This window comes from Diorhabda carinulata, chromosome 7 (genome assembly GCF_026250575.1).
Source record: "Diorhabda carinulata isolate Delta chromosome 7, icDioCari1.1, whole genome shotgun sequence".
In the NCBI taxonomy this organism is placed as follows: Eukaryota; Metazoa; Arthropoda; class Insecta; order Coleoptera; family Chrysomelidae; genus Diorhabda; species Diorhabda carinulata.
The window spans coordinates 25,362,284-25,388,446 of record NC_079466.1 but is presented as its reverse complement, the minus strand read 5'-3'; the positions used below and the strand labels follow the sequence as shown (position 1 = coordinate 25,388,446).

Here is a 26,163-nt window from a genome sequence, read left to right as displayed (position 1 = left end):
GTTATCTCGATAATATAAATAAATCTATCCTATTCTAAACTCAAAGCAACCGACTTGTGCACTTAGATTATATTCAAATTTTCAATTATCATATAAAATTCAATAAAAACGTTACACATGTAGTTCTAAAATAATTTAATCTTAAAAAACACCATCAATATGGATTCGCTAATAAAATAGCTCATAAATATCCTCTCTGGATTTCTATTTTCATTCTCTTTGATTTAAAAGAGATTAGGGCTATCGATTGAAGATAAATTACTTGTTTAAAGGTTGTTATGGTAACTATACAAAGGTGATGCGGGAAGGACAAAGGAAGGATATTTGATGGAAAATAAAGGGAATTGTATTTTAACTTACAAACCAAATTTAATCAGTTTTGTACGTATAATTCAATTCAACTTTGTGACTTTAATGAAGAATATCGAGAATACACCTTGCATAATAGGCATAGCAAGGCAAGTTATGAAATCGCGTCACTAAATTGTTATCTCAATTTTACAAAGTTTGGGAAAGTGTCTGTCTGAAGAAAATAAGAAAGAATAGATTTGCATAATGTAGATTGCTTTCGTCATTTATGGTATTGAATGTGTTTTTCATTTTATTTTATCAAAAGCGAAAGTTGTTATTCCTCCAAAAATGTTTAATGTGCGCCATTGATTTTTCTTGTTTGTTTCCTTTCGAACTGAAACTAATAAAAGGCGAAACGTCTTTCTTCAACTTCCTATTACAATGGTTTTTCTCTTGTGGAAACAACGCGCAACAAAAGGTAAGATTTATTATTAATTAACTAAATTCCTAATTGAATCGTATATTCTCTAGAGCCCAGGAAAATTGAAAAAAAGTCATCATAATTCGGTGTCCGTTTTGTTAATTAAATTAAACATTTTTTAATATTGTATCGAGAATTCAAAAGCTTGAATCAAAAAACATAATTAAAAATTGAATCAACAAATAAATCAATTGTGTAAAAAGTGATAAAAATCTATTATTAATTAATTGAAATTTATATTCCAACTGATAATTTTGACCGCACTATATAATATAAATTTAAGAATTAATACGATGTCAAAGTTCAATACAATAACACAAATAAACATTCAGATAGAATTCTGAATGATGTATATTCAGTTACATAGTTATAAATCAACAAAAGAAAAACGGGAAGATGTCCAATTTGATCGATACTTTTATTGGAAATTTTTGGAAACATTTAAAAGGATTACGCTATAATGACGTGGTTAATTATATGTACCAACCTAGGGATCCCTCTAGTCTAGGCGTAATCAGATTTTTATTCGGTAAGTTAAAAGTTATTTTTCTTGCTTCACTCGAACAATTATTTTATAAAGTTGACGGATTATATTAAATAGACTAATAAAAATTAACTTGAGAAAATACGTGCTTTTATTAATTAATACCGAATTTATATTTATGTTTTGTCTCTAAAAAATATTTTAGGTTTGTTAATGCTGTTTGATTTAACGGAAGAAAGAGGGGGATCTGATATCGATATAAGATGGGGAAATCCGATGGATTGTCACTTTCCGCTTTTTCCCATGTTTAAAAATCCTGGTTTTCAATGTATTGGTATTCTATATTTTATTATGTGGTTAGGTAAGAATATGTATAATGTCACCGTATGATTGTGAACATCGTTAGTTTACAATTTACAACTTTACGTTTATTTCTCGATAGTTTATAATTTATCAACATCAGATCGTCAAATTGTGAACTGTTCGCTGATTGGTTGAACGTGCAGTATTAAGCGCCGCTAACTTTGGCGGTCATTTTCTAGTCACTGAATGTAAACAAACAAATGTTCTTGTGATTTTCACTAAGTGTTTTATATATGTTTTAAATAGTAATCACGCAAATAAATATGATATTATGAATGTTGGTAACCAAAAGGTTTTAATAATTAAAAGAAAACAGATCTCAGAGCCAGTAGTACAAATAATTCCAAAGAAGCATATTACCAAATAATACTCGACGCACATATTGCTACAGGTCATGGACGACGAGACAAAATTGTCCACGCCTTGAGAAATAAATATGTGGTACCAATATTTGCGATAACAATATTTTTTAACCTGTGTAAGACATATCTTTCATACAAAAGCTTTCCTAAAACAGGGATTGTCGTAAAGCCGTTGATTTCTGACGACTTTAATCTAAGAGGTCAGATAGATCTGACTTTCAAACATTTCCAGATGGAGAGTACAAATGGTTACTGCAGTATCAGGATCACTTGACAAAATTTTGCTTTTTGCAACCATTGTGACAGTCGAGATTCTTGAGATATTTTTAGAAGTTGACTGTCCACATATTCTTCAAAGTGATAATGGACGTGAGTTTACTGCATGTGTATTAAAAGAAATCATAATTTGACGGATGATAAAACCGGACATATTATGAACCCCGCATGTTATATCGCAATTTGACGATTCGACATTGATAGATTATAAACTATCGAGAAATAAACGTAAAATTGTAAATGGTTGATTGCAGTTCACAATTATTCGTCAGTTTATAATATCGCGAGAGTTATTATAAACTAACGATGTTCACAATCATACGGTGACATATACACGATGTAAAAATAATGTTTACGAAAATATTAACACTTTATATGATAACCATTCAGTATAACGGACTAGTAGTTTTAACAAAATCTAAATGTATTATTATTACAGGTGCTTTTGGAATTATGATAGGATACAAATTTAGAATGAGTACTTTCCTATATGGTATTCCTTATTGGTATATCTTTCTTTTGGATAAATCATATTGGAATAATCACAGTTACCTTTTTGGAATTATCGTTATATTATTGATGGGATCATCGGCTAATGTATTTTTGTAAGTTTTACCTTCTTACGTATAAAATTATTATTTAATAATAATAATTTCAGTTCTTTAGATAGTTACCTGAATAAATCGGTTAAGAATAAACAAGTTCCATACTGGAATTATTTCATACTTAAATTTCAGTTTTTTTTACTTTATTTTTTGGCCGGTTTAAAGAAAACTGATATGGAATGGCTCGAAGGTTATTCTATGGGTCATATAGGAGAACATTGGGTTTTTTCACCATTAAGGTAAGTTAATATAGACTATGGATACATTAGAACATATTATTTAATTCATTTTACAAAAATTGTATCGTCGTTTTTGGAATATTATTAATAAATTATTAGATGGTATATATATATGAAAAGATTCCATGTTTTATATGTTTTTTTAGGTATTTCATAGATACAGAAAAAATCGATTACTTTATTGTTCATTGGTGCGGATTTATATTGGATATTACAATAGGATTTTGGTTGCTAATCGACTTGACGCGACCGATTGCGATGGTATTTTGTGCGACTTTTCACCTGATGAATTCCCGATTATTCAGTATAGGTTACTAGCAAAAAACAAATTAATCCTCTTTGAAAAAAAAAAACAACAAAATAATTGAAACATTATATTCTTATAGTTTCAATTTTCAGGTATGTTTCCGTACGTTTGTATAGCCACTATGCCTCTATTTTGTGAAGAAAACTGGCCCAAGAAAATTTTGTCATTGTTAATAAAAACAAATAAAAAATCTCGAAATACGAACGACTTTAAAGAAAATAAAATCAAAACGGAGTTACATATCAAATGGCGACATAAACTAGTAGTAGGACTCTTATTAACCCATTGTGCACTGCAGGTTTTTTTACCATACTCTCATTTCATTACTAAAGTGAGCATATTATAAAAAAAATCATGTTACTAAGTAGAAATAAGAAAATTTTATTAATCTATTTTAGGGATATAATAACTGGACTAACGGCATTTACGGTTATTCGTGGGATATGATGATCCATTCGTGGAATACGGTTCTCGTCGTCGTGAAAGTAATAGATAACGAAAGAGGCCAAGAGATATTTGTAAAGCCTAACGCTTTCACTAAGAACGATAGATGGAGCAAACACGCCGATATGTGTGTGCAATATGCACATTGTCTCAAAAACAATTTGTTGTCTCTACAAAACGGTATGTAAAACAATCTTGAAATAACTATTTAACTATTTGGAATAACTATTTTATGGAAATTTGATAGACAACATTGAATTAACTTTATATCATATCTCACATTGTTTGTAGATATGCCAACAAATAAATCAACTCCAATATTATCTTCGAACATTTCTATTTATATAGACGTTTGGTGTTCCTTAAATAATAGATTCAAACAGAGGATGTACCACCCAACGTACGATTTACTTAAATCAAATTGGTCGCCATTTCAACCTGTAGAATGGTTACTTCCACTATTAACAGAATACAACAATTTTAGAAAACAAATGAACGAAATTAGCAAACAAGTGTTTTCTTGGTCTAATAATAGTGATCTTTTGTTTATAGCCGATTTTCCGGGTGAGCTAATTCAACTTTTATTCGCGTCACATAATTATGAATATTGTTAATTCTTTAAGGTTTCCACCTGGAAAATTACATAGGAGACGAATTGGATAACGTTACTTTAACCGTTCTCGAAGGTGAAGTAGCCTACGAAATTGAAGATCAAAATAATGAACAGTCGTTAGGATTGACCCTAAAAAAGAACGAAAGTGTAATTGTCGAAGTAGAATCTTTTCACCGAGTCCATACAATTAGTAACACGCCATCTTGTTACATGTACACTTTTCAAAGAAAAGAAAATAGTTTGGAATACGACGATAATCGGCAACAAAGTTTTTTTTATTCTCCTTTTCCTCTAATTGAAGATGTACCGGAAAGAATCAGCACATTCTTGAGGATGTGGAAACTCATCGGATATTCTTTTCGGAATGTTCTAATTGGTAAAACGAACGATTTCAATTTTTCGGAAATATAATTATCCAAAGGGACTTCAAGATGCTAGGTGTTTTGCAGAAGGTAAACGTTTTGTTTGTATAACAAATAAAACAATCTGCTGCTCTTGAACTGCTTACAATCTGATTGTGAATTTATTGAAGAAAGTCAATAAAAATGAAGTCTGCTTATAATAGAGTCGATTCATTATTGGAATTATTACCTAATCATATAAAAATAATTATCAAAATTCCAGTTTAACGAGGTTAAATAAATATCGAATAACATTCATCATCACAATATATTTTATTAGAAAATAGTATTTACAATAAACTAAGTAAAAGATAACATTATATACAATTACTATTTCAGAGTGTAACATTTAGGTTGGTAGGAAAATATTTATTAAAAAAATAAAATCAAGTCTATTTACAGTTTCATTTATACCTTAAATAAATACATACTATAAATATATATATACACACACACAAAAAAATGTGTAGTCTACAAAATATAAAAGTAAAAATGTCCAATTATATTTTTGTGTATTCAAAAAAATAGAAATAATATGATTTTCTCGTTAGTTATACGAGGGTTACTACGTAAGTTTTAGGATATGGCAACACTGATGTGATTATGTCAAATCTGACGTTGTTTACAGATTAATATTGCATGAACATTTGACTGTCAAAATGATTTGTTAGCGTTTGATACCGCATAATTTGACAGTTCGTGTCGATTGGTGCAAAGACATAACCGTATGTTGTATCAAGCGATAAATCATATAGTCCTTGTTTAAGACCCAATGATTTCTTCTTATTCCTGAAGATCGAAAATAAATTGCGAAGTCAACGTTTTCAAATCACATATTTCGGATGCAAAGGTGTATTGATCTAAATGGAGAATACTTTAGAGCCATATTTGTTTTTATTTAACTAAATTAAAAGTTGAGTAGCAACCTTCGTACTATTAAAACACCCGAAAATGTAATTGGCCATCTGGTATTCAAAACATAGATGAGTAACTCGAAAAGAATTATGTAAATTACAATTGTAGGATTGGGAAAAAAGAGATTCATGGGAAAGTATAAAAAGTTCATAATACATCAATTTTTCGAATATAAGTTATTCTCTACGTTTTTGTTTTAAATTTTATTCCACAACAATGTACTCAACGACAAGAAGAAACTTACTAACTGGCAATATATTCGAAATAAAAAGTATTACGTTAAATATTAATTACTAATTATTTCAAAAAATATATAAGAGTTGAAATAACAGTTCGAAACAATTAGATTAAATAACTAATAAAAAAGAACAAAACCGATGGATAGAACAGTAATTCAACAATAAATCACAGATTATTCAACTACAATATAAATGGAGTCTAAAACATTCTCGCATTATTAGTTTATATTAAAATCAAGTTAAAAATAGATTTTTGAATGAACAAATTCTTACTTTATAACATTTAGAAGTAATTTGACTGGTCGTAGAAATATTTTTAAAAATATATACCCGTTGTCGAAGTAGCTGGTGGATAATTTACTCTATAATTCATTCACGATCTGATATTAATTGAAAGCGGCGTTTTTGAACGATAACAAACCCCACATAAAGTATTTCGTGACACATTTCGAATCAATAATTAGGGTTTACACCTCTAGATTACTTCAATTTCGTAGAACAGATAACACCATGCAAATACGGTCAATCCGCGGCCTATAATGACCATTGTATCGGTTTAATTATTTTTTTTTATATTGGACCCTATACCGAATAAATGTACATTTTCTTTCCTGCTATTCTTATTTTAATTTTACGGTTCAGAAGATTTTTATGTTCTATATTCTATCAATTCGAGTTTATTCCCAGCGATAACTATTTTTCAAATTCTTTCTTTTACAAAACAGTTATTACTAAATACATATACTTAGTCTAAATATAAGTGAACTGTAATGTCCTAAATTATTTGGGACAATTACATTTATATTCCCTGTATATTTCGTCGATAAAAAATTATCCACTTTCTTTGTGCATCTCCAATATAGCCGCTTATCAATTTTTTTTTCTTAAGCGGCGATGTACACTTTGAATTATATAAAATGTTCATTATGAATCTCACTTTCAATAAAAGCGAGTTTTTAATTTCTTTCGGAAATCGTACCCAATTGAGTACTTTTTATTTCATCGTACTTTTCATCGTCGGAACCAAAACTCGTCGCCAACGGATTCAAAGTGATATTAGGTCGTGTTCGAGCCGGACCTTCGAGAAAGAACGTCTCCATGGAACCTTTTCCTTTCACGTCAATTGTACCCCGACATTTCGTTGGATAACCTTTCGCTTGAAGAATTTGATTCACTTCTTTTGTAATCTGAAAAAAAAAATCTTGGCACTCTGGGGTTTTAATACCTTCTAGTAGTCTTTAAATTCACCATATATAATATAAATTATATCAAATGGATAAGGAAAAATCATTTTTTGTACTTACTTGAATTTTATCCTGAATTCCAGTACTGTCCATTCTGCTGGCTACGTTGACGGCGTTACCCCAAATATCGTATTGCGGTTTGCGAGCTCCAATCACTCCGGCAACTACCGGTCCGACGTTGATGCCAATTCTAATCCTGAAGTGATTGAAAGAATGCTCATTGACCTCTTCGAGTAATTCCTTTAATCGAAGAGCATAATCGGCCATTGCCGTTACGTGTTTAAATTCCAACATATCGCATGTATTTTGAGTTAAACCTAAAAGGAGAAAAATTTTACGGAATCGATCATTGGAATCAATATTTTTTTACCTGAGGCTGCCATATATGTGGCTCCAGTCGATTTGATTTTTTCGATGTATTTAAACGATTCTTCTGATAATAATTCATCAAAGTCCGCTATTATTTCATTGAGTAATCGTAGACATTCGACTCCTTCGTTGTTACCTTCTAATTCTACGTAGAATTCGGAAAAATTCGGTATCGAAGCAAACATAATGCAAACAAAATCGCATTGCTCGTGGTAGAGTTCCTATTATTATTGAATACAACAATTTCGATAAGTTTTGAACAAACGATATTTGGATTTATCTCATACTCACGTCGTTATTTTTGTCGCTGTTCAAAAAATGTTCGGCCACGTGTACGGGTAAAATATTGGCCAAAAGCTTTCTGTTGTATGCTTCCAAGTGTTCCATGTCTTCCTTTTCCTCTGAAATAAATCGTTTCAAAATATTTATACATTTCAATTAGGTATTATTATCTATCCACCGAATTCTACTAACTTAAATAGTGAATACAATTTACTGAAACGTCTCTGAAGAATATAATATCGTTATCGAAACTTAAGATAGAAAAAAAAATGTGCAGTCAAAATGGTACATTTTGTAAATATTGATGATAAAATTATGTTAATTACCTGTAGCTTGCAATTTCCATACAAAATCTAATCTGTATGTAGCTTCGGTTTGTTGCCCATGTATAATTAGAGCTAGAACAAACCCTCCCAAAACTATAACGTTCATATAATGATGAGTAAAAGTATTCTCGCTGAAATAATAATCAAGTACATAGTTTAGATATTATAATATGAAAAAGAAGAAAAAAATTAATTTGAAAAATATTCTGTATTTCTTAATTTTATAAAAGATATTTGTTGGCAAACCCTGTACCACATGTTAATTTTCAAGATCTTTTATTTTATTGCTTTAAAAAAAAAATGCGTTTCAAGTATATGGTACAATAAAAGTATATCTAGCACAAGTAACTACGTACTATTTCTTAGCAAACTCTCAATTCATTAGACGTCCTGTATATTTTTTGAGGTTGGGAATAATTTAATTACTTGCTAAATCAATTACATATAATTCGAATGCGTAATTACAAAATAATTTACTTACTTGTTTTTGTAGATGCACATAATTGATTCCAAAGATTTATTGTAGAGTATATAGGCGACAAGAAATCCAGCCATTCCCCCCAACAAAACGATTGTCTTTAATAATGAAATTAAAATTTGGTAGACGGCACAAGCAATCATCGACACCATTACGAGTAGCAATAAATACTAAGAAATTAAAAAGAAAATCAACTTTTGTTCTGCATACTCTATATTATATCGTTCATACTCACATCTATTAAATAATATTGTTTACAGCCTTTGTTCTCATTAGAATAATTGAGCGAATAATTGGTACAGTTTGATCCACCGAAGGTAGAATTCAGACATTGTATTTCAAACGATAGTGAAAACTGGAAATAGATAATGAAATAACTATTATCGATAAATGAAAGGCGATTACATACCATTTGAAATATAACTAAACCGTATATACAAACAGCCATTACGAAACAGAAAACTTGAGCGACATTCCTGTTTTTGTGTATAGTTTTCGAAATAAGAAATAACGTTGAAAATCTTTTCTAAAAAATAAATATATAAAAATAATTATGAATATAATAAAAACATTATTAAAATAATAACGACTTACCCGTTGTTTTATGTTATCTATGTATACCAACAGGGGTATGCACACTAAGAAAAATAATACTGGAATTGAACACAGCAATGCGGTATCATTTCTGAAAATATATACACTAAAACATCAGATATTTAATGTAAAAAATAACTCACCTTTGAAATACTACTAACTGAACTATTAAAATAGTTATAAAACAAAATGTCGAACAAAAAAAATACATAGTAAGCATTCGATCCTTTTCAAGTACATACTGAAATAAAAATTAGAATATAAAAATTGAATATCGTAAAATAAAATATACATAAATACCTTAGATTCTTTTATCGGATCTCTAAAGTTGAGTAGTAAAGTACGACAATGTTCAGTTCTCAACCTATCGATACTTCTTGCATCGATGGCCTTCATTAAATACTCATTTACTTCATCTTCGGGATTTTTCTCCCTTTCCACTGATTCACCAAAACCAAGTCTATAAAAATTATCAATTACACACTTTCTATCTAAACTAACAATATAACTCACTTTGATGGGTGACCATGTTGAGAACCGTGTCCCATAATTCTCATTTCTTTAGCAATATTTCCGTTCATCGGATGATTTTGATAAGGAACGGAAGAATCCTGGAACGAAAAAATAAATATATTTCATTAAAAAAACTTACACATTCATCCAGTATATATATAAACAAATAAACTTACACCTCTGTATGGTGGTGCTACTATGAGATATGTATCAATATTGTGATCTTTTAAATACGAATTTCGATCACCTCCATGTCCTGCTTCAACTATATAATCGTTACCGAGGCATTTTAACGTTTCTTTAGTGATGTGAACTCTCCTAAAAAACATACAAGCACAAATTTCATCAATAAACTATATTTATTTGTATTTACCCAGGAATTCCTCCGCTTTCCATGTAATTAGCTAAAGTAACATCATTCGACCAAACATCGAATTGCCATTTTCGCAAACCAAGAACTCCACAATGAACCCGACCAGTATGAATACCCACTCTCATGTTCACGTTAACATTCATAACACCCCTTACTAATCTGTAATAAATAAATCGAAATGGTCAAAGTTTATAATAATTATAATTCCCTTATACGAAATAAATAAAAAGTAAATTAATTTTGTTGTCAAATTGATAATTAGTAACTTTTAGTTTACAAAAAACGATAACTATTAAATAATTTCAATGGGACACGCTGTATAGTAAATATTAAAAAGTAGTTGGAAAAAAGTTATTATTAATATCATGATACACATTTAACTTAATGATTAATACTTGAAAAAATTCATAAAAATAAATCGTTTGTGTATAAGTTGATAAATATATACATTTGATATAAAATAAACTTTGAATTATTTGAAATTGGTAAAAAAAACAAATAAATATTCATAAATAATTCAATCTTCATATTTATAAGATGTTTTAGTAGGCAACTTAATTTACATTAACTTTAGAAGGTAGGCAACTTAATATACATTAGCTTTAGAAGGTGGGCAACTTAGTATACGTTAGCTTTAGAAGGTAGACAACTTAACATACATTAACTTTAGAAGGTAGGCAACTTAATATACATTAACTTTAGAAGGTAGCCAACTAAACATGATCAATTCTTGTGAATTAGGCAATCAAAACTACATTTACATGTCCATATATAGATTTATATGTATTTTTATATTCAAAGTTAAAAATATTTGATAATAATAGCAATGTAAATTAAACATAATCATATTGTAGGACGTCTGAATAAAGGGATAAATTGAACACTCGCTTCCTGTACTTAATTGGTGAACTTTTTTATGAACTACTTACGCTATAGCATCTATCATATCCAATCCCATTTCTACTGTACAGTGAGCGTGATCGGGTCGAGCTTCCGGAAGGCCGGAAACACAATAATAACAATCTCCCAGAAGTTTAATTCTTAAACAATGATGTTCTGCCGCCAAACGATCAAATCTAAATAAATAAAATCATTAATTTGGTTAAGATTGAAATTATTATACCAAAATTATTTTTGAAAAAAAGAAACATGTTTTTGAACTAGTGGTAATTTCTACGTTTGTCAACACCGGAAGTAAATATGTTTCTATACAGTCAGTCCCCGTTTGATTGTATCTTTTTTTTCAAAATTCCTCGAATCGAACGCTAAATTTTTATAAAAAAAAATAATAATCGTCATTTGGGTCATGAAATTGTATAAAAAGGGATTTATGAATTATATTACAAAACAACCGTCGCCTCATCACTCTCAGATTCGACAAGAACTACAACATGATACACTTAATCCCCTTTTTCGTGAAAATTTGTAAGAGTTCTTTTGAACGATAGGATTATTGACGATTACAGTAGCTTCGACCTCTTCCACATCCGGAATATCCTTCCGCCGGATATCCTCTTTATTTGATATGTCATTTAGGGGAAGATGAGGCGAAAAGTTCCGTTTAATTTTCTCCAAACGTAATTTGTGCTCAATCTATCTCACATTTAAGCCGATATATATAGAAAAAAAAGTGATTTAATCAAAATTTTGTATTATTTTATCGCAAATACATTTGAGGGTTGTTTGTACACTTGCATCGTCTATTAAGACGGGCGCACGCACCATTTATTAAAATTTCCACTTCCGCGGCGCCTTCGCCATTTATTCAACACGTGCCGCCATCAATTTGAATGTAACTAAATTTGATTTTTTTCACGATACCGTTGATAATTTTTATAAATCGAAAGTTTTTTTTTCTATTTTTATTCTTAATTAAAGTTAAAAGTTGGAACTTACCGTGCGAATAATTCGTTTAAAATTCGAACCAGCTCCTCTGCAGTACATTGATCAGAAAGAGTTGTAAACCCGCATATGTCTGCGAATAAAATGCTGCAACGGACGAAATATAAAAAGAAAAGAGGTTTCTCTTTGTTATATAATTAGATTCAGTGAAAGAATATGGTGTTTGATGGAGATACGAAGATCTCGGAAATCATTTTATTGTTCAAAAACATTGAGACAAGAATTTTAATAATACAAGTAAGACGAGAGAAACTTCAATTTCACGATAAAGAGAAAAAAAAATAAAGTGTCAAGTTGAAATATTCTGAGTATATAATAACAGGTAGGAGCGAGTGGGTCAAATACTGAGTATTCAATAACGGATAGGAGCGAGTGGAACAAATACTGAGTATATAATGACATGTAGGATCGAGTGGGGAAAATATACGAATAAGTAAAATTCAATACCGATTGAAATAAAGTACCCACCTTACATTTTCGTGTTTTTGTATATAAATTTTATGAAATTGCTCCTGTTTGGGTTGCCCTGCAATATCGGCTTTCATTTCCATAGCCACGTGACGAGGTAATACTGATAATAACAATCTCTCCTTAAAAAAAAAAAGAGTTTTTAAAATAGTTTTTGCTGCGATTAATTATAAGAAATGGTATCTCACTTGTTGTTGATTTTCTCTTTGGATTTTAAGTCTCGCTTCGATACATTGTCTCGTTTCTAAAAATGCTTTTCTCTGGGCTACTTCCCTGGGATAATGAGTACAAATACCGGCGACGTTGGCGCATAAAAATATTATCAAACAGCTGATAATCTACATACAAAAATATATAAATGTTTGGAAATAGTTTTAATTGTAATGAAAAGAATAGAACACCCACAGTTTCTTTACCGAATAGACATTAAAAACATTCACCAACCCTTGAAAACAGACCCTATTATTGTCTATCTAGAGAAATTTAACCATGAAATTGTTAATTGTATTAGAGCGCTTACTTCTGTTGGACCGATCACCTTCCCTACATATATCAATAAAATAATTTCGGTGATCGCTAAAATTACTCCGGACAAAAGGGCGTCTTTGAGTCTGTTTGGCATCAAAGCGTACGTTAAATACGTACATGAAAGCGCGAAAGAAGATCCTAAAAGTGGTCGTTTATCGTCAAAGTAAAAAGATATCAATATCTGAAATAAAATAAAAAATAATACAAATCGATATATTACGAAACGTTGATAATTATAAACTTACCTCTAACGTGAGAAAAGTAACGAGTATAAAATAAGAAATTATTATCAAGTAGACTTCGTTCATCGCCGGTCTTGATACTACGTTAAGCAAAACTGGAATTATAAATGTATTGACAAAAAAAAAATTGAATTGAAGAATCGATTTTAAAATCGAGTATAATTATAATTATCGTCATTTTTGGATATTACATACCCCCGTAAATAGCTACACAGCACGCCGAAGTGCACATAAGCACAAGTAGTTTATCGTAAGGTACTAAATCCGGTCCTGTCGTATGCGTATCTAATTGACGGGGCATCGCGAAGTCCGTTAGAGAGATCATGAAGAGTAAAACGCATAAAGTTAAAAGAAGAGTTATCAAATTAGTCATATTGCTCTGGTTCATCTTTAAAAAATATCTTTGGTAGAGCATTTCAACCTGCAAGTGCAATAAATAACGTTGAACATTTATTCAACAATTACATATGAAAATGATAAATTCCACTGCATTTTTAATATAGCATCTCTCATTCACAATCTTATTAATGACGAGAATATAACAAAAAAAAAACAAAAGCAGTTTTCTTTTTTGGTTGAACCTATATTACATAAAACTACCCCGTGACGAAAAATAAAAAGAAACGCGTCCCTAAATTGGGGTCGTTGCTGGTAACTTCACGAGTATTAAGTACGCCAATTAAATATAGTCTAAGAAAAAAAATTCAACCCTTAAATTTAAATATAAAAACCATTCTTTGTTGGTAATAATGCATTATCTAACCGATGACTGACAATTTATTCGGTAGATGCGTACCCATCTGGAAAACCCATTAAAAACGCCTAAAAGCCCTTACTGCCACTCTCAGATCTTAGAAAAAAAAAAGCAACAAACAATTTTATCATTCGCGAGACACGATCTTTTAAATTGAGTTTGCAGAAACACTTCACGGACTTTTCACTTCAATCGAAAAACCTTTTCGAGTATACCGTGGAAAATAGGAAAATAAAAATTACATCCGTACCTGTTCATTTTTGAATTGATGAGTACTACACACTTTTTTAATAAGTCTTCGTAATTTGGAAAAAACGTCATTCGATTGTCGCGTTTGATTGTGTGTCACCAAAAGTTCCGCTTCAACTTCTTGGCCATCTAAATCGGGGCTAGAATTCGGTACGGAATCATTTTCTTTATTAAGAGGTGATCTTGGTACCGTTCCAACCTGGAAATTTGATTTGTTTTTAAAAACGGCATATTTTAAAAACAAATCCAATCAAAAGAACGAGACTGCCTGAACAATTTTTGAATATTATAGTTAATAAAATATGAATCAACATTCAATTCTCATATTAGCTTTGGTAATATGAAACAAAACATTTCCAACTTGTTTTATTGGAACGAAATAAATTTATTATGAATTTTTGTATTTGCATTTCGATTTCAAGTGAAAAAAACTTTTTTAATTCGTATTTTGTTTATTACAGCTTTCATTCGTTTTGCTACTCGATATTCTCTGGTAAGACGTGGACTTCTAGTTGACACTCTGTAGGCTTATTCGGACATTACGACCAGCCTAAAATACCAGTGATGCGTTAATTTTTGTGGGGTTTATATTTTTCAGGCACACAATTCATTTGATTTATCACGTGTCAAAAAAAGTTTCGAAACATTTTTTTATCTTTTATTATATTCTGAACAGATCTATTTTTTTTTGCTTATACAATTCAACACAAAATGAAGCAGATAAAATGATGGAAAGGATCCGAAATGTCTAATTCGAGATAATAATTCGGGAAAGGTTCAAGCGGTTATATTCAATTTATTAAGGTTGAGCTGATCCGGCCGCAATCGACTCTTAGGGTGAATACTGTTTCCGAAACAGATGAATACGTTCATTTAATATGAAAATCCACACCCCTTTGAATACGTCTAGGTTGCCGCTACGAAATTCTCGGGCGCGGTTTCACGCCGATCGGAAAACGGTATGGATCAAACTTTTTCTTATTCTATATAATGTAGCAAATAAGGGATTAATTTAGAATTTCAGCGCAACATTTACGACTATACTGAACAAACTTTTAATAAAGTATTTGTTTCATATAAATAATGCGTTTTGAGACTTACGGCAATCAGACTAGACGACATACTGCCCTTATCTTTCGATCCGAAATGTTCGATAACTTGCCAATTACTTTTCCTTGTTGATTCTGTACAGGAAGATGGTAATAGGGGACTTGTGTTTGCAGTCGATGATGGAGTTGAAACTGATCCACTCGTACCCCCGCCATCTCCAACGTCAACGTTCAATTTCGGATTACTTTTTAAACTCGTCCATTTTCTTGTACATCCTTTTCGATTCGACGCCGATTCCTGAGACAAAAAAAAATCAAATCTCAATGAAGATAGCTCATATACCACCAAGGGGACGTCCTTACTTTTGAAGAGCGTCAACTAATATATGTAACATATATCGATTGTCGTAAATACAACCACTTACATCTTTGTATACGATTTTCAAAATAAAAAAAAATTAGACCTATATGACGGAACATACTTAAGAAACTTTGAATTGATTCGCAATGAAAAGTTTTAGTAAAATATTGTGCTCAGCTCAAATAATATTAATTGTTTGATTGACTTGTTGATATTATTTTTTATATATCGTATCGAACAGAAGAGTTAAATACATACCAGGTGTTGTTAATTAATGGTATTTACAACTAATTACGTTCAAAACTATTTTTTTTTGTTGTTTATTTTCGAAAGTTTTCAACGATTCAAACCATTTATTGATGATAGAATTATTATTCCATTCAAGATTCATTTGTAATCTCATACTAACAAGTCATTAATAGATTAATAGACAGAATGAACTTTATTAAATAAAATTTGATATTAGAATCAGATTCGTTTTCGATATTTTTATTTATTTTCTATTTTTCTACTGTTTATCTGTTAATTTAGCATTGACCTTAAAATCTCGTTCATATTTTCATTTCGACTAAACAAAATAACAAAAACAGATATTCATTACATGAATCCAATTAATTCTTAATCTAGTAATAGTCGTATACAATATACACATACTAAAAATAGTTTTCTCTCAACTAAATAAAACAAACAGATACTTGATCTCGTAAACCTAATTGGTTCGTAATTTATTTAGGAGAAAAAGGTAATATCCGTAGCAATTATTGTGATGTTTTTTTATTAGTAAATAGTAATTGATCTATGGAGTTACAAACATATCCTTAATACATTTATTTATTACAAAATACTGTTGGAATACGTATAAAATAGACCAAAAATTAAGAAATAATCAAAAGTCAAAAAAACGAATTTATTGTGTGAAATTTTCGTTAGAAGAAAATACTATTCATCCATCAAATTCTTCATATCTGAAAGCTTCTTAATACCACTTGTTATTTATCGTCTCTACAAACTTTCCTCTATAAATAAGGAAATTGAAAATCACCTGGACGAAAAAAAGAATGGGTAATATTTCATTAATTATATACTCTAAAGAAGTTTATTTGTGTTCCGTCGAGTTGAATTCATCGAGAGCCATTGAATCACATAATTATTTAGAAGTGGAAATAATAATCCTTTGCGAATACTTTTTGTCCTAAAGATCCTTCGATCACGAAGAGATTTGATAATAAAAAAATAATGCAATTCTTTCCTGTTTTTCTATTGTATAACGCTACAAACATTCCGCGTCCTGTAACAATTTTATCAGATATTTCCGTATTCGATTACCGTTAAACTTGTTTCGATTGCATGTAAACATAATATTCGAGAATATTAATCAGGTGCCAGTCTTTTATATATCGACGACAACCTTATTGAAGTTATTTCTAAAGGTTGCTTCAGTTCACTACCATTTTGCACAAATTGAACATCTTTTTTTTTTTTTTATATTACCTTTGCAACGTTATATACAATTTTGAATTTGGGTTTCTTGAGATGCTACGCTTGCGTAGGTGTTTAAAGAGGTTTCGGTATTGATTAATACAGCATGCCATATATTTAAATTTGTCTATGCAAAAAGGTCCTTGACAATCGAAATGACGCGATTGTTATTTAATTATTTATCTTTATCGAATTTACCGCGAACTAATTACTTCTTAATTTACAATTAAATATTGAACAAATCTGTTTAAAAACACGGGGTGGTCAAATATAAGTCTACTGATTATTCTAATCTTTTACTTTACTTAAAATGATTCAATTGTATAAATAATCCATCGAGAATAAATCGTAAGCGGGCTAAATAATTTAAAGTATTTATAGGAACGTGCCGACTTTTTTATAATTTCATAATTAGAATCGAATAAAACTTTGTAATATTGTAGAAACTTTTTGTTACACATCGCCATTTGATATAAAATTAGTCGACTATTAATTACTTGTTTAGATTTCAATCTTCGCATATTTAGGACGGTAATTTCTAAAACCATAATAAATTACGAAAAGCTCGATATCTAAAATGAAAGAAATTTTCGGATATACTTTAATCAGCCTCAAATTTTGTAAAATCATTCCAAACGTACTTTCTCGTCGAATTTATTTACGGAATCAAGTAAATTAATCTGCGATAACGTTGTTACGTGTTGTTTGGTCAGATATCGGATTAGCAAATATATCGATCTTTAATTTTTGATAAAATTACATGATTCTCAATATCTATGACTCTCTGCAACAACATATCAGCATTTATTTGAAATTTCTATGAAAATATCGTTGGAGAATCTCTTACCTGAATAAATTCATCATTATCGACAAGAATTTTCGATGAATTTATATTGATAGGTACCAGCACAACATTTTTTTGTCCCATTTAAATATTTTAAAAATTTCTATTGTTTAGATTCGTTCGTATATATTATATGAAACGAATTTCGTCACAGTTGAGTCAGTGTTCGATGTATATGTAAATTGCGAACATAAAACGTATATAAGGGCGGTGAACTGAAATAAGACTCAAAGTAAAGCTTTCCAAAAGGAAACCGAAGCCATGTAAAATATTAAAACCAACGTATTTGTGGAAATTTGCTTCTTTATCTCGCTATTTTTGTTTTTTTCCTTTGTTAACGAGTGACCTAATATTGTTATTTTACTTTGGTATTTTGGTACAAAACTTTAAACAAAAAAAAAGACATTTAGATTTATTTAGTGACAGATAGATTTTTGAAGTAATAAGGTGAAAATAAATTTTTAAAATGTGTAGAGGAAAAGTTATTGATGAAAAAATTCGATTAATCATAAATAAACTTATTCAAAAATGGGGAAAAGAACTCAGAAATCGCGAAAGTTGTATAAAAGAATAATTCAACAAAACAGACGTGCCAACTATGGTCAACTAAGTTTACTTTGGAGTAATGCAGTGGATAGGCGGCTTTCAATGTCCACATGTCTCAGAGAGGCTCAAAAATTAGGATTTCGGACATACAAGGCGTTAGTTTAATGCATAAATTTCTAAATTTAAATTTTCTATACATAGGCCAAGGAAAAGCCATTATTGACTCAAATCCAAAAGAAAAATAGACTTAAATGGGTCAAAGAGCATAAAAATTGGAATTTTGAACAGTGTAGCTTGTATACATTTGATTGATGAGTCTCGTTTTGAAGTTTGCGTGGGTGACGGTGACGATCGAAGTAGCTTTTCATCCAGATTGTTTGAAGCGGAATGCATTTAATAAACGGAATTGTCAATACTGAAAAGTACATGGATATTTTAGAAGAATCATTGTTGCCAACAAGAGAAGTAACCGCTGGGAAAGCCTTTATTTTTCGGCAAGATGGAGCAGCACGTCATAAGTCAAAAAAGGCCTTAAAATGGTTCCACTTTTAGAGTGGGTTTCAATTAGTCCAGATTTATCACCAATAGAAACACTTTGGCATGAAATGAAAAAGCAGTTGGGTGCAAATCCCAAATCCCAAATACAAATTTGGGATGATTTTACTCCCGAATACTGCCAGAATTTGATAAACACCATGCCTCAAAGAATTACGGCTGTTTAAGCTTTCCTGATTACATTTGTTTTTTGTTTTGGTTTGTAATTATAACATATGTTAAGACTTGCAACTCCTGTAAAAGTATCTAAAATGTTTATAGAAAATATAAAGTGCTCGAAACGAAACAATTTGCCGATTTTTAATAACTGAAATGGGACGGGGCTCGTATATATATAACTATTATCCAACCAGAATCGAAATTGCTATTTTATTGATATCATTTATGAATTGACGCGGCCATTATCGCGCGAAAACTTGTATGTTATCAATAGACAACAAAGGATTTCGCTTTCTCGATGTCATAGTTGCTGTCGCCCTTTAGCTTCGTTCGTTCCACCGTTTGAATCGCTTGTTAACAAAGATAAATCGATACATCAAATTTAATATACTCGTAGTCAATCAATAACTCATTTTCCCATTGGTTGACATTAAATTTTTAGTGTTTTATCTCTTAATTGAGTACAAAAATACTCTTTTAGATTGTCAGTTTTGTAAAAGAATTTATTTCAATATTTCCTAAAAGTAAAAAGGTTTTCGAACTGTAAGTAATAAAATCAGGTACAATTTTAAATAAAGAATACACCGTACATACCTAAAATATTAAGTTGATAAACATCCAAGGTAAAATCACGAATCTTTCAATTATTAATGTGTTTAATTATTTTTACAAATACCCCTAATTAATAATCATCGTAACTGGATTTTTGTTTATATATTGACAATTATTGATTAATTCGTTATAAATAAACGTTCTTTCGTATATGTTATAGATATTCAATTTTATAGAATGTTTTTGGTACTTCTCGTGAAACAGTTGAAATTGTTAAATTGAATGAAAACTGAGAGGGATTTACTCTAAACCGACTTTGGGGCGTAACAGGATTTTCGTCGGGTAACTAAAGGTTAATTAGAAAATTTCCACATTGTTTCAAAATTTTAATGATAATTTGAGGTAATTATTACTAGATACGTTTGAAATAACTCCAATTGTTTCATGGCAAACCAAATATTTTTGTATAAAATTCCATCAGGTAAATTTATTATTTAACGAGTAACTATCTATTTATAACTACTACACATTTCAATTATCACTAAATATTATTATATTGATGATTATTACGTAACAATAAATATAATGATATTTGTAGGAGCGTATTAAATCAATTTTACGTAGTTGTTATATATCTCGACGTCTTTATTAAAATTTTATCAATTATATTGTTTACTACCGTATAATAAATGAGTTGAGTTGAACTTCATATTCAAAAGATTCTCAATTTAAAATTAATCAAACTTCACAGCCATTTGAGGTATTCATTTTTCAGTGACTCCAAAATTCAGCCATCACGAAAAATACTTTTGTGATAATACGAAGTTTTGTGATATTTCTAGGTTCGCAATGAAAAATAATCGGATCGTCAACGACGAGTTTTATATAGTGTATTTAAATTTCGGCTTTTATATTTATTCAATCAACTTCGAATTAAGCCCGCAGATTCAATCGACATTTTAAAGTTAATTTACATAAGAATTAGTCGATTGTGGATTTTTACTAAATACTGTTTAGCAGTAAATAAATAAGATTTAAAACCATTCCGTTGAATTTCTAGTAAACAATTTAATTATTACAACATAGATTATTCAAAATATCTATATTTTCATGAATTCCGTTCACTTTTTTGTTATGATTTCTACCCTTTATGCTGTGCTTTCTTTCTCTACTTTATTTTTTATAAAAATTCTCTTTCTTTGTTGCGTTTTTTCATTCTTTATTTCATCAATTCTCTGTATAATGATTATTGTTTTGTTTCACTATTTTCAAACGAAGAATCTCGAGTCTTAAACGTTGTACTCAAAATTAGAAACGATGAAAATGTTACATAAGGTTTTTTCACAATTTTGCACGATGTGTAAATTTCGGTTGTTGACTGTTGACTGTTTATGTCAATTACGTTCAAATTGAGCGAATTATCTATTAATTGGCAATGCACGGTAAATTCAATGCTCCTCAGAATAGCTTGTTGAGGTTGTGGACCACATCTAGACCACATCTAGTGTGTATTAGATTTTATCGATTTATATATATACGTATTCAAAGAAAATAACATACGTTTCGCGATATTCGACTTAAACCTAATAGGATTAGACTGAAATATGTATTTCTAGTATCAATTGACCACAATATCATTCAGAATAATAAGCTAGTTAAATTAAATTAAGATCTATTTTCGATGGGACCAAAAAATATCGATAAAAACGACTTAATAAGAGATATCCAAGATTTCACGACAAGTACATAATATTTACTTGAATAATTCGTATGAATTGAATGAGAAAATGATCGTGGATTCGATTCAGACTCGGAAATAAACGGATACGGAACAGCTTGATATGACCTAATAAAAATAACGCGATCTACGAAATCGTTGAACTGAGTAACAATCGGAGTCGTATTTAATATAAATTTGAGCTGGAATAGGAAAATATTGGATAAATATACTCGATATTCCACAGATGAACAATATCAAAAAATAAATAAATAAAGGGATTAAATGTTTTTTTAACGATTCTAGATGTATATAATCGCGGTTGGTTAATTTGAAAATAAAAGTTTCATCGATTGCAGATTAGGAGAAAACGACCAGACGAAACGATTATTTTCCACAATGAAAACAACGAGGTAGATACCTAAAAGATACTAGAGAATGAAGTTTATGTTTTACTATTTCAAAGTAAAATAAAAATACCATTTATAGGTACTTACAGTATCCTTTCTGCGATTATCCCTTAAACTTAACCGTTGTTTCCAATCCCTTTTGTGCGATGAATCTGAACTAAAGGACCTCAACATCGGCGTTGATTGCATGGTTCTGGAACAAACAATTTTATTGTTAAGATGAAATCGATAAAAGATAAAAACAAATTGATATACGTTAAGAATCAATGAAATAGAAAAAAAAATTCTATAACCTAACCAAAAGAATTTTCAATCGAAAAATTGATTTTGATTTCAAGATTTTGGAATTAATAAAAAAGACCGTTGATATAGTAAAACAGGAAATATGTGGAATGTTTTTTTTTTAATATTTAGTAATGCAGTTTAATTGTTCGAGTTTATTAGAAGACAGATCAAACCGATTTTTGTTAATTTGTTTAATCTATTTTCAGCATCTTCTGTTTAAGTTAAAATACTATAAAACTGCCACTGTTGTTTTAGTCGAAGTCTTAACACTATAAATAAAATAAGTCTGATTCATAAATAAACACATTCTGTTAACGTATAACATTAGAAATTCTATTTCTTTCAACGAGGCTTTGTAATTTGAAAGTATTCAATTTAACTAGTTTTAACGTTTTCAATTGCTGAGATGGCTATTTACCAAACAAATGCAAAAGTCTGAACAATGTGAAATATTCGTTTTTAACAATTCAATAATAAAATGATTTACATGTGTTTCAAATTTTAAATACGTCTATTAAATTAAATTCAATTCGATAATTTATATTCCATTAATAAATTTGTGTAAGTGCTGCCGTTGGCTATTCTCATATTATTTCCATTTGACCATTATTTTTTTCCATTTTCTATTTTCAATATGACGTAAATTTAATGGAAATTGAATCGAAAATAAAAATGGAAATTCCATTTTCATTACTTTGTATTTCATAATACGGATAGTTAATATTGTATATTCCAACTGAATGGACTAAAAACTAATAATCATATATTTTGAAATAGAATATTTCAACACAACAATAATATTTTCTAATTCACATATTCAAACAACTAAATGAAGTTGTTTCATTTCGAACAAAAACGTTTTTCTCAAATGAGATAAAAATCGTATATACTTGGAGAATTGAAGAAAAAAATGATTATAAAATCGATAAAGAAACAAGAGAATAGTAACCATAAATTTTTAAAATAAAAAGACAAATATAGAGTTTTACGTACACAATTCCCTACTCAAGATGAATGGGACTGAAAAGCAAAGTTTTATAGGAGTTTTATGTTAGAAAAAGCTTACCTCGGAGATTATATAAAATAAATCTCGAGTTCTTTCATAATATAACCATTATTTTACCAAATCATCTGTCGTTTTACTACCAAACCATTTATATCGTTATAATATCTCAGTCACGAAATTATTATATCAAGTTTCTGTTCACCTCGTATTTGAATTATATCGAAAATTTCGAGAAATAATTATCGAAATACCATAATAATATTTAAACTATTTTTCCAATAATCGCAAATACTGATTCGAAATTTTCTGAAGCGTTCACCAGACCAATTTTGACAAGGGCAATCCCGACCCTAAATCTATCCTTACTTGGATCTTTCCTTAATTGAAAAGGGATTGTATGAGAAGACAAACCGTCTCCATAAGGGACCTAGGTATAGCCTGAAGGGTTTTCTAAATGTAGATTCCTGAAAGTTTTTGAGCGGGTAATTAAATCATGCGAAATGTTCGTACTACCCAAAGGCTACAGTCTTACAAAAATATCCGAATAATTCGTCGAAGTTTATTCTAGACTTCATTTGCTGCAATTTCATTACGAATATTGGATCTAACATGAATATTTTAGTAATAGAATTTCATATTTTTCGATATGAATTTTATTTGTACAGGGTAATTCGAAATGTTTTATATTAATTCTATTAAGAATTACCCATTTTCGTAATAATCATTTCAGTACAGGGCCGAATTAAGCTAGGGGCTTGGCTATAGCCCCGGGCCCCAGGACCGAGAGTGCCCCATCATTTGGAAATCACTATATTTTTTGATGTGTCGATACCACAAATCTAACGTATTGATATTATTTTGTGAATTTTTCCGGGTTTCCGAATTCCTTAATGGGGCCCCGTCATTATTTTAGCCCCGGGCCTTATAAATCTTAATCCGGCCCCGTTTCAATCTTTTTTTTTTATCTTCCTTACTTTTTACTAAAATATCAAGCAGTTGTATACAATAGCATAGAATTTGTAAGTAACTTAAATGCAAGTTCTTAGCATTTAAAATATCTAATCTTATTTTATTGTTTATTTCGCGTGAATAACTTTAATAATTTAACCAAAGTGCTGGTAATTTTTGTTAATTCCATCTCGAATTTCCATTAATATTCATTAGTTATTCAATTCCTGAAATTATGATATTAATCCGTTTAGAAATTACCAACTTTACAATGATTCAAATGGGAAAAAAGGAAAAAATTTATTTTTCTGTGGCAATAGTAAGTTAAACTATATTTTAATGCTTTTTAACGTATCCTAACATTTGCCCAATACAGGGGGATTTATAGAAAAAGTTGTTTTTGAATAATGTTGAATTGACGGTGAAAAATAAAAACTAGTTTAGACAATATTCAGGATAACTTTTTTATTTTTTGTATATCAAACCCACATGCTATCGCTATTCACGCAGAACAAACACCCTTAAAAGCACCCTTATTTTTAACTGAATCACTTTTACTAAACTCTCGATATGTACAAATTACGAACGTGACATTACTCGTAATTTTTTTCTAATAAAATTGTTTTTTTTTTTAATGATTTTTGTTAGGAAATTAAAAATGAAAAGTGGTTTTTAAGGTTGCATCAAAGTATACCGTTGGATACGTGTTTTATTGATAATAAAACTTTTTATACTCCATTTTTTTTAATCAATAATGGTGCGAAATGATTTTGAAAGAGCACTTTAGCGACTAGACGTCTCCTTCATTCTTTATTAAAGCCATTGAAAAAGATGATTGAAAAACGGTCTTTATAAAGTGCAGTTAAAAAATTTTCTTTATTCCCATAATATTCGATAATTACACATCGCAGAGTTAATACAATTAAACATAATTAGATAAAATATGAGGAATTTTCTATTCTAATAAGTTTTTTTTTATTAGTAAAGCGAAGGTATTATACGTCTGTGTAATAAAATGATTAATTTGAGGTTAATAAAAAGTGGGTAATTTATACCACCTTGTATATTCGTATAGAAACAACTTTAAATTTTCAATACATCCCGAGAAGGATGATAATCCGCCATTAATAAATAATTACCTGGGAAAGGAATTGCTATAAAAGCCATTCTTGGAAAACAGCCATTTATCATATTTAATTCATGCAGTAGAAGTTTCCATCGTCACAAAAAAATATTTGAGATTCTGTCGGAAAATGAAGTAGGTATTAATATACAAAGTTGATAATTTTCGGAGTTAAATTGATCACTATAAATTTGAAAAGCTATTACTTCAAGTTCATTTATATCCTTTATAATTCTGAAACGCGTCCTGTCAATGAAATCGTCGTACTAAAATTCTAATTCTCAAACTTTAAAGAACTGATTTATAACAGAAAAGAAGCCGGCTCAACAATAAGAAAGAAAAATGTTAATTTGGTTTTTTGGAATATTGTTTGAATGTATTTTGTAGGGGATTATCGAGTCAATTGCGTCGATTTCTTTAATTATACGGAAAATCCGTTTTCTTTTTGTCATATTCATTATCAGTCACCGTCTTTCAAGTCGCGAATGCATTGACTTCTTCACGGATAATTTTATTTCAGATCGCAATTTTACCGAAGACTCGGTAGTTAAACCGATGTTTAAAGATGCAGAAAAAAATTCATTTTTGTCAGAAGTGCGTTCATTTTTAATTTGATCGGTCAAAAATTGATTTAATCTTCAAATTGTGTGAAAACAAATAGAAATCATCGATTGCACAAACAGTTGGTTAATTTTGGTAGTTATAAGTAGATTTCCGCCAATTATAATTGGTTTCATACATTTTCAGTAGATTTTGGTAACATTAATCTCAAAACTTTCCGCATCAA

The 26,163-nt window shown here is 29.7% G+C and overlaps 2 protein-coding genes across 5 annotated transcripts in view; one reads left to right on the top strand and one right to left on the bottom strand.

The window, feature by feature from the left end:
• The first annotated feature begins 723 nt into the window (after positions 1–723).
• Positions 724–5,259, top strand: LOC130896531 (vitamin K-dependent gamma-carboxylase). 3 transcript variants are annotated; one of them, XM_057804713.1, is made up of 10 exons: positions 724–769; positions 823–1,301; positions 1,462–1,617; positions 2,697–2,862; positions 2,916–3,101; positions 3,248–3,411; positions 3,501–3,739; positions 3,807–4,032; positions 4,144–4,416; positions 4,476–5,259. In XM_057804713.1, exons 2-10 carry the CDS (start codon positions 1,169–1,171, stop codon positions 4,874–4,876), a joined length of 1,944 nt encoding a protein of 647 aa, XP_057660696.1. In that variant the 5' UTR covers positions 724–769; positions 823–1,168; the 3' UTR covers positions 4,877–5,259. The 3 variants fall into 3 exon arrangements, with proteins under 3 accessions (XP_057660696.1, XP_057660695.1, XP_057660697.1); XM_057804712.1 differs by having other exon boundaries at positions 725–769; positions 1,105–1,301; positions 4,476–5,257; XM_057804714.1 differs by lacking the exons at positions 724–769; positions 823–1,301; positions 1,462–1,617 and adding an exon at positions 1,723–2,350 and having other exon boundaries at positions 4,476–5,256.
• LOC130896530 (adenylate cyclase type 5) overlaps positions 5,121–26,163 on the bottom strand; it is a 34,312-nt gene continuing 13,269 nt past the window's right edge. The window contains exons 2-25 of one of the 2 annotated variants that reach the window (XM_057804710.1): positions 22,102–22,207; positions 15,444–15,689; positions 14,344–14,541; positions 13,535–13,760; positions 13,343–13,434; positions 13,090–13,278; positions 12,758–12,907; positions 12,570–12,691; positions 12,096–12,188; positions 11,129–11,275; positions 10,200–10,358; positions 10,003–10,144; positions 9,827–9,924; positions 9,614–9,773; positions 9,457–9,554; positions 9,314–9,404; positions 9,129–9,245; positions 8,955–9,074; positions 8,723–8,889; positions 8,242–8,372; positions 7,925–8,034; positions 7,635–7,854; positions 7,325–7,581; positions 5,121–7,207 (exon numbers count right to left, since the gene is read on the bottom strand). In XM_057804710.1, the coding sequence (XP_057660693.1) occupies positions 6,977–7,207; positions 7,325–7,581; positions 7,635–7,854; positions 7,925–8,034; positions 8,242–8,372; positions 8,723–8,889; positions 8,955–9,074; positions 9,129–9,245; positions 9,314–9,404; positions 9,457–9,554; positions 9,614–9,773; positions 9,827–9,924; positions 10,003–10,144; positions 10,200–10,358; positions 11,129–11,275; positions 12,096–12,188; positions 12,570–12,691; positions 12,758–12,907; positions 13,090–13,278; positions 13,343–13,434; positions 13,535–13,760; positions 14,344–14,541; positions 15,444–15,689; positions 22,102–22,203 (3,666 nt within the window). In that variant the 5' untranslated portion in view covers positions 22,204–22,207 and the 3' untranslated portion in view covers positions 5,121–6,976. Of the gene's footprint in view, positions 7,208–7,324; positions 7,582–7,634; positions 7,855–7,924; positions 8,035–8,241; positions 8,373–8,722; positions 8,890–8,954; positions 9,075–9,128; positions 9,246–9,313; positions 9,405–9,456; positions 9,555–9,613; positions 9,774–9,826; positions 9,925–10,002; positions 10,145–10,199; positions 10,359–11,128; positions 11,276–12,095; positions 12,189–12,569; positions 12,692–12,757; positions 12,908–13,089; positions 13,279–13,342; positions 13,435–13,534; positions 13,761–14,343; positions 14,542–15,443; positions 15,690–16,010; positions 16,229–22,101; positions 22,208–26,163 lie in introns of those variants that run through there. The other variant, XM_057804711.1, reaches the window with a different exon arrangement.

Excerpts from the sequence above, each read along its gene's own strand:
- LOC130896531 (XM_057804713.1), top strand. The coding sequence starts at position 1,169 with ATGTCCAATTTGATCGATACTTTTATTGGAAATTTTTGGAAACATTTA. Across the intron at positions 3,740-3,806 it reads ACTCTCATTTCATTACTAAA|GGATATAATAACTGGACTAA; the intron begins GTGAGCATATTA and ends AATCTATTTTAG. Across the intron at positions 4,417-4,475 it reads GTTTATAGCCGATTTTCCGG|GTTTCCACCTGGAAAATTAC; the intron begins GTGAGCTAATTC and ends TAATTCTTTAAG.